At 38.0% G+C, this 12,324-nt stretch overlaps 1 protein-coding gene across 1 annotated transcript in view; it reads left to right on the top strand.

The window, feature by feature from the left end:
- The window catches only part of CFAP47 (cilia and flagella associated protein 47), a 566,656-nt gene that overhangs the window by 211,872 nt on the left and 342,460 nt on the right, over positions 1–12,324 (top strand). The window contains exons 31-32 of the mRNA XM_047844880.1: positions 3,566–3,647; positions 5,183–5,269. Coding sequence (XP_047700836.1) covers positions 3,566–3,647; positions 5,183–5,269 — 169 coding nt within the window. The remainder of the gene's footprint in view (positions 1–3,565; positions 3,648–5,182; positions 5,270–12,324) is intronic.

Consider the following 12,324-nt stretch of genomic DNA (forward strand, 5'->3'; position numbering starts at 1 on the left):
CAGTGAACAATTACAGTATACAAGTGAAATTATATTGATTTTATGCAATAAATGAGAAATTCAAAAATCTTTGGAGATCAAGTTGAGGATTTAATAACTCATTACATCTAATTTATTTTGTTCTACTTAGTGTAAACTTGGAAGAAATATGTAAATAGAAAACCTAGCATGTAAAAGTGTAATCAAATCAATTATGAGAGTCAACTCTCTATAATACTGATCAGACATAAAATCTATTGACAAAGCACAATCATTAATACTGTCTTAGGGACTGATGAAGTTAGGATTTAAGATAGATTCCAAATGAAAAGAAGAAAATGAGTCTCTTACATGGGAGGAAAAATAATTTTCCCTTGACCCTTCTAGATTCTTGGCTGAGATCCCCCCCCCCCAACCTGCCCTGTAATATAAAGACCGGAGGAAAAAATATTGATTGTGTATGTTAAGTATAGTAGCCCCCCAAAGATTTGAGACTCAAAAGAAAGCCTAAAGATGAGACTTCTATACCATTCTGAGCTAAGGAAAAGAATAGGAGTCTAAGGCTTTCAAGAGGGAAGGGGGCCAAGATGGGGAAGAGGTAATTCTTTGCAAAGGTGAGAGGAGGAAATACTTGTTACACAAAGGTTGCCCTGTCATGCAGATAAATCTTTCAATTGAAAAAGTTATCTATTTCCCTGCAATAGCTCTCTTCCTGGTACAGGCCCCTTTTCTAATGTAAATTTCCTTTCTAAAGGTATGTTTTCCTTTACAAAAGGGTGACTTCTCTGTTTTTAGAGCTTCTCCTCTCCTGCAGTTTCTCAAAATAATTGGTGTGCCAAAGAAGTATATTTTCCAGTGGCATATTCTGCTAACCTTCACTTCATAACAGTGTCAGTAAAATTCTGTGAAAAAATAAAATTCACCTGAGTAAATTTTAAAGCTCTTATCAGTTTTATTCAGCAATTCATGAATCGGGCAGTATCCAATCTAGCAGATAGAAAAAAGCTCCGAAGAGCTGTACGAGTCAAGAGATTTTATAGGCAGAAGGAAGCAAGAACAATGGAGTTGTGCTTAGGCAATGGGGGCGGGGGACAGAATGTTCCATCCCAAACTGTGCCACTTTGGCATGGGGATTGTTTTGAGCTGAAAGCAAGTGAGACCCAGCAGACAGGAAAAGCTTTTTACCTCACCCTTAACTGTCTACACGAATTTACATAAAAGTTTGTACCAGGAAGGGAGCTATTACCAGAGATAACTTTTCCTATCAGAAAGAATTAACTACATGGCATGACAAATGACTCTTTACCAAATATTTGCTCTTTTCATAATCCTGTGAATTTTCTCCCTCCCCTTGGAAGACCCAGACCCCTAGCCCCTCTCCTTAGCCTCAACTGCCTGACTGCCTCTCAGTCTTCCTGTCTTTGTGGGGCTCCCATAGGTATGTAATTAAATCTGTTTTTTCCCCCTCTTCATCTGTCTGTCAATTTGATTATTGGATTAGCAAAAATACCTAGAAGGTTAGGAGGGAAAAGTTTTCAGTTCCTACAGCACAAAAGCAGATTGGTTATTGCAAAGTTACTTTGTCTAGGAGCGATGGTAGGGATCTTTCAGGCAGATTACCTAGCTAATGCTGCTCAGGCATTTCTGAGGGACTGCTTTCAGATCCCCTTTCTGGGAGAGCTGAAATCATAATGAAGTTAAATCTCACTTTTGGGGACATGGAGTTTAGCATAACTGACTCCATTTGGGGCTTGTTGTCTTTAATATTGCAAAATATTCATTTCATTCTTCATCCTCAACATTTTACTGAGGGCTGATTCTCTGCTGGACACTATGGAATACTGAAATGAATACCACACGGTCTCCTTCCTTACGAAGTTCTCAGTTTAATGTTTCCCTGATAATTTTTCTTAGACTTTCGGTAGCATTTAATAGAAGTGATGATTTCCTTCTGGAATCCCGTATTTGTTTTGGATGCAAGAAAGTATTCCAGCTTCTGCATGTCTCTGTCTTTGTTTAGACAGGCAGCTCAGAGACAGACACCACTGGGATTTCAACTTCATGGATCGTCATCTCATTTGAGTTCTTACATATGCTTTAGGTGGGCTACTCCTGCTAAGGAGTAGTGTTCCATTAAAATTAGATATTATTTAACTCTATAATAATTGCAGCCTAGTGAGGAATCATAGGAGTAATGTAGATGCAGATGGGAAATGTGTGACAATGAAACAGAATGGATGGTGTTTGACTTCTGAACAAAGGAGCTTTATGCATGCAGTATAATTTCTTCCACCAGCTTCCTCTGGCCCAAAGCCAAGGCCAACTTAATCTCTCTAAAACTCTGCTCTTTGCTTCCATCCCCACTAGGGTTCCCTTTCTCACTTCTTTTTTCTCATTCATCTGTGCTACCTTCAAGCTTTGAGCTTATAGAATTATCTTGAGATTCCTTTCCACCTTTTCTTTTTCCCACTTTTCAGTGGTTACAGGACTGCAAAACATCTACAGAGTTGAGTACTAGAGGTGGCATTCTCTGACAAATACTTATCGTGGATGGCATTCTATGGTCACTAAATGAGTTAGACTTGAACATTTAAATCCCCACTAGGAAGCACTCCTGCCCAAACCGTATTAGATTAAACTTCGTTAAAGTGGTTCTGCTGGTGGTAGGCATGAATATGAAGACCTTGAATTAAAATATTTCAAGAAATATGACAGTTAAAAATATAATCTTGAATGTGATAAATTCTATACATATGAATATATATATGCCTTTAAATGTATAAAATAATATTAAATAGATATTTGCTGCAACAGATATACTACTACAAGTTTATATAATCAGAGAAGCCAGAATTTTTGGATATTCTCTGGAAAAATAGGTGATTAATTATGTTATATTTGGGGTTTTCTATATTCAGGTATATGTTGTGATAGGCATTCACTAAGCATTGGGTAACTAATGATCTGTTAGATGCTTTATTGTATTCAAACATTTCCTGGATATTTTTCAGTTTTATAATGTTTTTTTTTAAGTTTATTTATTTTGAGAGAAAGAGAGAGAGAAAACACAAGTGGGGGAGGGGCAGAGAAAGAGAGGAAGAAAGAAACAATCCCAAGGAGGCTCCTTGCTGTTAGCATGGGGGGCTCAAACTCATGAACTGTGATATCATGGCCTGAGCCGAAACCAAGAGCCAGACGCTTAACCAACTGAGCCAGCCAGGCACCCCTCAATTTTATAATGTCATACAGCAATAAAATGGTTAGTGTCTTGGCAACAGGAGTCAAGTCATATAACTCTGCGTTCTGTTACTTTTTAAGGATAGATGTGGCTGATTATAGGCAAGTGAAATGCTTAAGATTATAGAGTTTAGTAAGTTCTTTGTCATTATTAATTCTCTAAAGAAAGCATCATATGCACGTTTCATTTTTAAGGGAACTGTTAAGACGATACAAATTTTAAATTCGAAAATTAAAATTCAATACACATTAAACTATATGACATTGAAATAACTGATGTTCAAATGCAAATGAAATACAAACCGTTGAGTATTCTATCATAATAATTTGGACTCTTATTTTACTTTAGCGCTCAAGGAGCATGTATTTCTCATGTGCTGCCAGAATTTCTGCTTGAACCAGAAGATTATAAAAAGTGGCTTGAAATTACAGTAAGGGAATATAATTTCTAGAACAATCTACACAGTTATTGAATTGACTGATTTCTGGTCTTTGTTAGAAGATTTCATTTTAAAATCTTGGTATTTTTATTTACGAAATGTCTTATGGACTCTGCTTCTCTGCAAAGCCTATGTGTGTGTGTATAAATATTAATATAAATATTAAGAACAAACATTTAAATATATGTGTATACATATACACACAGACATGTTTTTCTGTCTGTCTAAAAGTTTTTATGGAGTTCCTGTTGTCAGAGAACAAGAATATCCTGTCCCCTTCAAGGTCCTTCTAGCTAGACTGAGAATTAAATTGTCATGAGACAGATTAATAGGAGAAAATAAAATTTACTAGCAGACATAAGGGGAATCCACATAGATATGGAAATTCCAAAGAGAGGCAAAATGAGGTATAAAAGTCATCCTGAACTAAGGAGAAAGGGGGTAGGGGTCTGAGACTTTAGAGAAAAGGAATGTACTTCACGATGTGATAAGAAGAGTAGATGTTTGGTAATTAGGTGTTTGCCCTGCCAGACAGATGGGCCACTCATATAAAAATTTATCTCTGCTAACAACCTTATTTTGATAGAGATACCCCCCCCCCCCACCACCACCACATACAGACTCTTCTGTGAGTTAAGGGAGGGGAAAAATTTCTCTTGAACCCACAGGACCTGGGTTTTGGGGGGACCTGTCCCAAACCCCTTCAAACTCGATCTTTGTGCCAAAGTGACCCATCTTGGGGCAGCCTGCCCTCGGACCCTACACTGTGCAGAAATGATTACATGGCTTTCTTAAATATATAATTGCTTCTTTTAGTGGATCTAATAATGGAGAATAGTTTATTCTTTTGTAAATGATTTTTTAAAGGAAATTTTTAGAATATATATCTTCTAAGGAAATACTGGTTGAATTTCCCTACCACTTGCCATTTCCCTTCATTTCCCTTCTTCATTTAAAGGGGAGAATAGGCAGAAATTAAGCAAAATATGCCTAGTTGTTTTCAAAGTACACAGTTCATTTTATGGAAACCTGCTGAGAAGGGGAATTGCTTGGAGAAGCCTACAGGCTTTGAGGCGACTCTCCTCTCACCACATGACGTGATCAGGAGAACCAGGGGCCCGTCCTTTGACACTGGTGAGTCCCGGTGGCTTAGCCAAAGACCATGTTCCTTTTTGGGGCTCAGAGCTCAGAGTAACTTCGCATTTCATTCTGCCACTTCTGCCACAGAATGAGCTAATAGATACGGTGAATGGATAAATCTCTGACCTCAGTAAGGGGCTGTGTGTTCCAGAAAGTTACCTCTGTTGATAGTTTCTTTTATTTGTACATGGAGAATTAGAGATCTTGATGAATGTATAAATAGAACATGCAAAAGTTTGTAAAAAGAAAAAAAAAAACCCTTATATGCTACGTGGTTAAAACTTTGGACTTATATTTGCCTTACATTTTTACTAATATTGTAATTTTTTTTTTTTTTTTTAACTCTTCCACTAAATACCTTGCCTGTGTGTTCCTGTGCGCCTAAGGAAAAACCTTCTATTGTTATAGAGATGACTCGGTTTGAAGCCTGGAGTAAAGGGGCATGGACAGATGTATTCCTTCAGATATACAAGGTAACATTTCCAGCCTTGTTCACTGCTAGGGTATTTTGGTTGATTTATATGAATAATGTATTAGTTAAGGTATAGGAAATGATCCTGATTAAAGAATTCAAAAGCACAGTGGCTCAAATAAGGTAGACATTTTCTTTTTCTTTCTCATGGAACAATTGAGAAGTAAGTGCTCTAGGGATAGTACGGTGTCTCTTCCACGCCCAGTACTGGGCTTTCATTGTGGTACAATTTCTCAGAACAAGGAAGAAAGAACACCTACAAGAGTAGTGGAGGAAAAGTAAATACTGTTTAAGGCTGTCACCCAAAAAGTGTATCATTTCTGTTGGGCAGGATTTACTCACATGATGGTACCTAGCTGCAGGGCATGTTGAGAAATGTAGTCCCTAAAATAGGTAGCTATTGTCATATTCTGGTACTAAAAGGAAGCATTAGGGGCATCTGGGTGGCTCAGTCAGTTAAGCATCTGACTTTGGCTCAAGTCATGATCTCATGGTTCATGGGTTCGAGCCCCACGTCGGGCTGTGTGCTGACAGCTCAGAGCCTGGAGCCTGCTTTGGATTCTGTGTCTTCCTCATGCTCTGTATCTCTCTCTCTCTCTCTCTCTCTCTCTCTCTCTTAAAAATAAACATTAAAAATAAACAAATAAAAGGAAGCATTCATTAAAGAATGGATGATAGTGACAATTATGGTTTCTACTTCTAGTACATACTAGACTCTTGCTATAAACGTTATTCTGGGGAGATATCCACTAGGAATCCACATCAGTAGGTAAGGCCAGGTTTTGAGGAGACTCTCCAATTTACCTCATGCCAAGTTGCATTTGTAGGTAGATTAACATAGCATAAATTATGCCTTCACATCCTGCATCTTTTTTGGATAAACAAAAAAGTCCTGAGAATCATTCCCTAGGCTTCTAAATGTGGCATGACAGATCTTGCCCACTAAGACTCATGGGGGTTTTTGCTTTGTCTTCACAGATCGAAACCATAAGTAGGGTGAGCTGTGGAACAAGGGAGTTAAAATGAGGGAGAAGTTAAAAAGAAGCAGCAGTCACTGAAAGGAAAGGACAAAATTAATAACTAGATAGTGTGTAGTTTATGTAAGACTCTTGTCATGAGATGCTTTTGAAAAGTTTATTTTATTTTATATTTTCTTAAGAGACAGGCTGCAAGTGGGGTTGGGGCAGAGAGAGGGGAACAGAGGATCTGAAGTAGGCTCTGTGCTGACAGTAGCGAGCCCATTGCAGGGCTCGAACTCACCATCAGTGAGATCATGACCTGAGCCAAAGTCAGACGCTTCAACAACTGAGCCTCACAAGATGCTTTTTAAATGTGATATTGTTTAATCTTCACAAGCAGTAATCTCCAGTTGAGAGACAAGGAAACAAAAGTCTACAGGTATACGTACTATCTTCCAAGGTCACCTGATTTTAGCCATATAAAACCCTCTGATGTAGATGAAGCTTATTTCTTTCTTGTTCTCTGCAGGTACTGAAGCCCCAGGTCCCCTTGCTCCTCCTCTCTGGTAGCCTAAATCTGCCACGGCACCCAGCTACCCAGCCTACCCTCTAGAGAGTTCCTTCTGCTGCATGATTCCATGATTCCTACTTACTCCTCTCCTCTTGTTCTTGTGTCAGCCAGCCCTGCCTTTTTTTTTTTTTTTTTTTTTTTTTTTTTTTTTTTTTGCCAGATGTCAAAGACAGAAATCCTGTTTTTTCTGGAGTAATTCCCTGAAGAATGTACAAGGGCATTCATGACTCTCAGCCAAACTTAGATTTGGAACATTTTCTTCTTTTTTTTCTTAACTCCAGGCTGTATCATCTATAATTTTGCTCACTAATAAAGAGGAGGACCTCTAAAACAGAAGGGAAGAAAATGCCCTACTTTATGGACAAACTAGTCCTGACATTGGGTCGTGGGCTTTCTTCACTCATTCATTTATTCACTCATGCATTGATGGATATGTTTAGTTCATCTTACCTGTCTTTCCCAACCTATAAGTCTATGAATTTAGAAGACAAGTATTGAGGTGCCTGGGTTGCTCAGTCGGTTAAGAATTTGACTGTTGATTCCCACTCGGGTCATGATCTCACGGTTCGTGGCTTTGAGCCCTGCATTGGGCTCCATGCTTACAGTGCAGAGCTGTCTTGAGATTGTCTCTCTCTTTACTCTCCCTGCTCCCTCTCTCTCTCTCTCTCTCTCAGGATACATAAAAATTAAGAGAAATAAAATAAAATAAAATAAAATAAAATAAAATAAAATAAAATAAAAACTAAATATTATTTGTAAATTCAGAATTTGGTAGAGTGTCAGCTACATAGCAGATGCTCAACAAATACTTGCTACTTAACTATTAGGATGCAGGCACTGTACTAGGCTCTGAGAGTGTAAACCGGATACAGTCTTTCTGTTCCAGGATTTTGTGTCCTGGAGTATATAAGTAACTAAAAATCTATAATTACATGGAAGCATGACAAATGCTATGATAAGGTAAGCCCAGAGCACTAAGGGTGAGTGCACCTAGAGAAGAACCTACCTTTCCTGTGCCTTGGGGAAGGTTTCTGGGAAGAAAATCAATTTAATCTGACTTTGATCCCAGTCACAAGTTAGATTGTAGTTGACTTTGTAAGCCAAACCAAGGAATCTGGACTTTTTGGATTTTAGCCCAGGGTCAGTACAGAGCTAGCAAAGGATGAGGTTAGCATCCTCATGTTTAAACATGAGGTTGACATAATCAACTTTGCATTCTAGACAAATCACACTCTGGTACAGTGTGGAAACTGTTTGGAGCTGTATTTAAGAGCCTGGTGCTGGGAATACTGGTAGTAGTGGGAAAGATAAGTAAGGGGCAGCTTTTGTAAATATTAGGAGTAGAAAACAGTAGGACTTGGTTAGTGAATAGATCTTGGGGCGGGGGGTGAAAGAGAGAGGTAAAAGATGACATTGGGTCTTGCTGGGGTGACTGAATGGAATTTGATGCCAGTTACTGAAATAACAAGGCAGTGGGGGTACTAACAGGATTTTGTTGGGTGTGGAGGATGAGATAGGGTAAGAGGGCATAATGAATTAATTTTGGTTGTGCTGTATTATGGTGCCCTGTGTCATTATGAAGTGGGTATATCCTTCAGTCAGGAAAGAGTTCTGGGTGGCAACGTATGTTTGGGATTCTTTGCTGATAAAGTCATAGGAATAGATAAGATTGCCCAATCACACAGAGCTGTGATTCTCCATGCATTGTGTCTAAAGCATGGATAGCTCTAGAAGCTCCAGTAAATCAGAAGTGGATTGGCAATTTCTCTTGTAAAAGCAAGCAGTGTTGTTGATGGGAGTTTCACAGGTTGGAAATAGATTGTGATTTTCACAATCCCTTTAGGTTCTTATTTTCTCCTTCCTAAAGGTCATGTATGCATTCCATAGCTGCCTTTGTCAGTTCTCCTTGGCTAGTAGTTTGGATAACGGAATATAGCTTGTCTCAACCATTTTGATTTTGTGGCAGTTGCTTATTTTTGCTTGTTAAATTTCCATGTTTAATTATTGCTATTTTCTTCCATTATATTCCTAATTCACAAAAATGTATTGATGGCTAAAAATGGGTCATTGAAGCACAAGAGAGATGAAAAACAATAACACAAACACTCAAATTCAGAATGCTGTTTTAAATGTAAATATATAAATAGGGCTCTCATGTAGACATAAAGGATACATCTGTATATGCTGAAAGAAGTGCATGTGCTATTTTTACCAAAGAATCTGGAAAACAAAAAGGTGATTAATAATATCTGAATAATAAGTTTAGGTAAACAGTTTATTCATTTGTTCCCAGTGTCCTGTCTATCATAAGGGTTTTTTTTTTAATAGTGGCACAATTCTGTAAAATATTTTGATATTTTTAAACAGACAGCAGTAATCTTTCCCATTAATCAAACACATTTTTCCCAATTCAAAACTTCTGTTATAAAGTTGGAGTATTGCTAGTATTGCTAAAGGTAGGCAAGACCCCAGTTCTACTGAGGCATTATTTAGAATTGCATGCCTCTGTAGAAGACAAGCAAAGATAGCACAAGGGATCATATTTGTGAGGAAAACTGAAAATGAGCTTCAGTTAAATGTGATTGGGAAGAGTAAAATTGGTGAAGTTCTTTTCTTAAATGGCTTTACGGGATGTCCCTTAATGTCAGTGGCATATAGTGTGGAAACTGTTATTCTCATATGTGGTAGCAAATATTGCATGCTCTATTTGGATATAAGGGAGCATACGAACACATTTGGAGGTGTGTGATAAATACATGTGAAAGAAGTAAATGATAACGTTTTGTTCTCTTTACCAACGAAAGCCCATGCTCTTGGAAGAGTGATTCTTTGTCATTAATGTAAGATTAATTTGTAATGCAACCTGGAGGAAATCTGTTGGTGGTAGATATTGATAGACATTTAGCCATTGGTCACAAGAAAGGGTGTTGCAAATGAACCCTTATTCATAGGGAAATGTAGGTGATTAAAAATATGCTTCAGTTACAAAGTCATTTGTTAAAGGAAATAGAAAAAAATATAAATACTGTTAGGCTACTGAGTTACCTAATTGCTTCACGATCTCTGTCAATTCAAGGTGTTTCTCTCCAATTTTGAGATGTGCTAGTTATGAAGGGGAGGTCACTCTCACATGCATTTTTCTTTTTTTTCTAATTTTTTTAATTTTTAAAAAAATTCTTAATGTTTATTTATTTTTGAGAGAGAGAGCGTGAGTAGGGGAGGGGCAGAGAGAGAGAGAGACAGAATCTGAAACAGGCTTCAGGCTCTGAGCTGTTAGCACAGAGCCCGATGTGGGGCTCAAACTCAGGAATGGTGAGATCATGACCTAGGCCAAAGTTGGATGCTTAACCAGCTGAACCACCCAGGTGCCCCCCACGTGCATTTTTCCAACAGGAATGAGATTAAAAATAATATCTTCATAGCACTGATGTTTTTCTGTATTGTCATTTTCATTATTTTAAGTGGCTAGCTCAAATGATCCACCAGGTAATCCTATCCATGTTTTGGACATATACCTATAGGATTTGAATATCATGATTTTTAATATGGGAGAAATCACTAAAGCATCTAAAGTTTGGCTTTTTTCGAAGATTTATTGGAGAAAAAAATGTATTGAACTGTTGAATAGACAGATAGACTGAATATGACTGTGTAGTTTCTACGCAGCTTGGGTTGATGATTGGGAGCTAAAACCAGCCTATGTGCTGCTCATGAAGGCTATGGACACTATTCTACTCTGTGTCTCAACAAATGAAGGGGGTATTTTTACTTTAAATAAGGGTACCATCAGGACGACAGTTTCTTAGAGCATGTGTCATTTTCTAATTTGCACAAAGACACTGTATAGGTTATGGAGCTCCTGGTAGTGGAAGCTGAAGAAACTTTTCCCAAAGATGAATGCCATTGAAGAGTAGAATACTATTTAATGCTATTGCCTGAGTTTCTTTACCTTTGGCTTTTGAGTGTGGTATGTTCATCAACCAGCTTGGCATTTGCTTGTTATTTGAAAGTAGATGAAGTAGATTTCAATAAAAAAATAATCTCTATAATTTCAGGCTTCATGTTGGGCCTGACTGTCCAAAACAATCAAAATGAACACCTATTCTATGAACCTGTAATTATGAGGTAGGATTTTCTCATTTAGTGGAAATAGAGAGTAAGAAAAGAAATTACTGAATATATAAAGTGATATAGAGCTCAATACATCCATCATCTAGGTAGATGTAAATACCTTGATAGAGTATAACAATATCATTCATCTCATTGATATTAAGTTACACTTATTCTCATTACTACTACTAACATAATGTTCTAAATATTATGTTGAATCCTTATTTTTTAATTACAACAATTAGTGATCTTTCTTAATGCATATTTAGTGGTTTCTGGGAGATAAAATTGGGAGAAACACACCTATAAAATATGAAGAAAAGATGGCATGAGAAACCTGATATCAAAGAAACCCAGTATTTAAATAGGTAAGGGAAGAGAATCCTGCAAATGAGCTTGAAATATTGCAAAAAGATAGCATTAATACTTTATGACATGATGAACAAGGAGGGAAGAAAGCCTTTGAGGGAGGGCGTGGTATCAGATGAAATTGATACCAGATGAAATTGAGAGGTTGCTTAAGAGAATGATTAAAAATTCCCTGTTGTAGGGGTACCTAGGTGGCTCAGTCGATTAAGCGTCCGGCTTCAGCTCAGGTCATGATCTCATGGGCTGTGAGTTGAAGCCCCGCGTTGGTCTCTGTGCTGACAGGTCAGAGCCTGGAGCCTGTTTCAGATTCTGTGTCTCCCTCTCTGCCCCTCCCTCACTCATGCTCTGTCTCTCTGTCTCACAAAAATGAATGAACGTTAAAAAAAAATTCCCTGTTGTATTGGACAACAAAGATGCCAAAGGCACTTTCAGGGTGTGGGAGTAGTAATGTGTTGGGGGAAGGTTATTAGGTGGACTTTGGTTTGATGAACAAAAGGAATGAAAGTGGAGAGCATAAGGGTAGAAAACGCCTTCATGATTTATAACTGGTAGAGGGAACAGACAGAAGAATCAGGGGAATCCAAGTTTGGGAGAGCTCTCTAAAAGCTGAGTGTAAGTGAGCATGTTTTGATATTGCTGAAAAGGAACTGCTGAGGAGAGATAAATTAAAGATCCAAAAGCTAAAAAAGGCAACTGATGCACGAATCTCCAGAAGAAGATAAGTAGGTTTGGTATCTAGTGCAAGATAAGGGATAGCTCATCCATTGTTGCTGTAGAGAAGGAAGAAAAGTGAGTGCAGATGCAAGAACTTTGGGACACGTGGTAGGATACTGCCCTGTTCTCATTTAATATGTCAGCCCTTTCCTCTTTGAAGTAGTGATGAGGGATCTTCTGAGAAAAACTAGCATATAGGCTGATAGGGAAGGAGATCTGGTGAGAGATGATTAAGGAGCCAGGAGCCACTATGGGTAATAGGGGTGAGAAGACAAGGGAAACAGATCTCTGGGCCTGCAGGGCTTTATGTTTAATTTTTTTTTTTTTTTACAT

The sequence above is a fragment of the Prionailurus viverrinus genome, chromosome X (assembly GCF_022837055.1).
Source record: "Prionailurus viverrinus isolate Anna chromosome X, UM_Priviv_1.0, whole genome shotgun sequence".
Classification (NCBI taxonomy): Eukaryota; Metazoa; Chordata; class Mammalia; order Carnivora; family Felidae; genus Prionailurus; species Prionailurus viverrinus.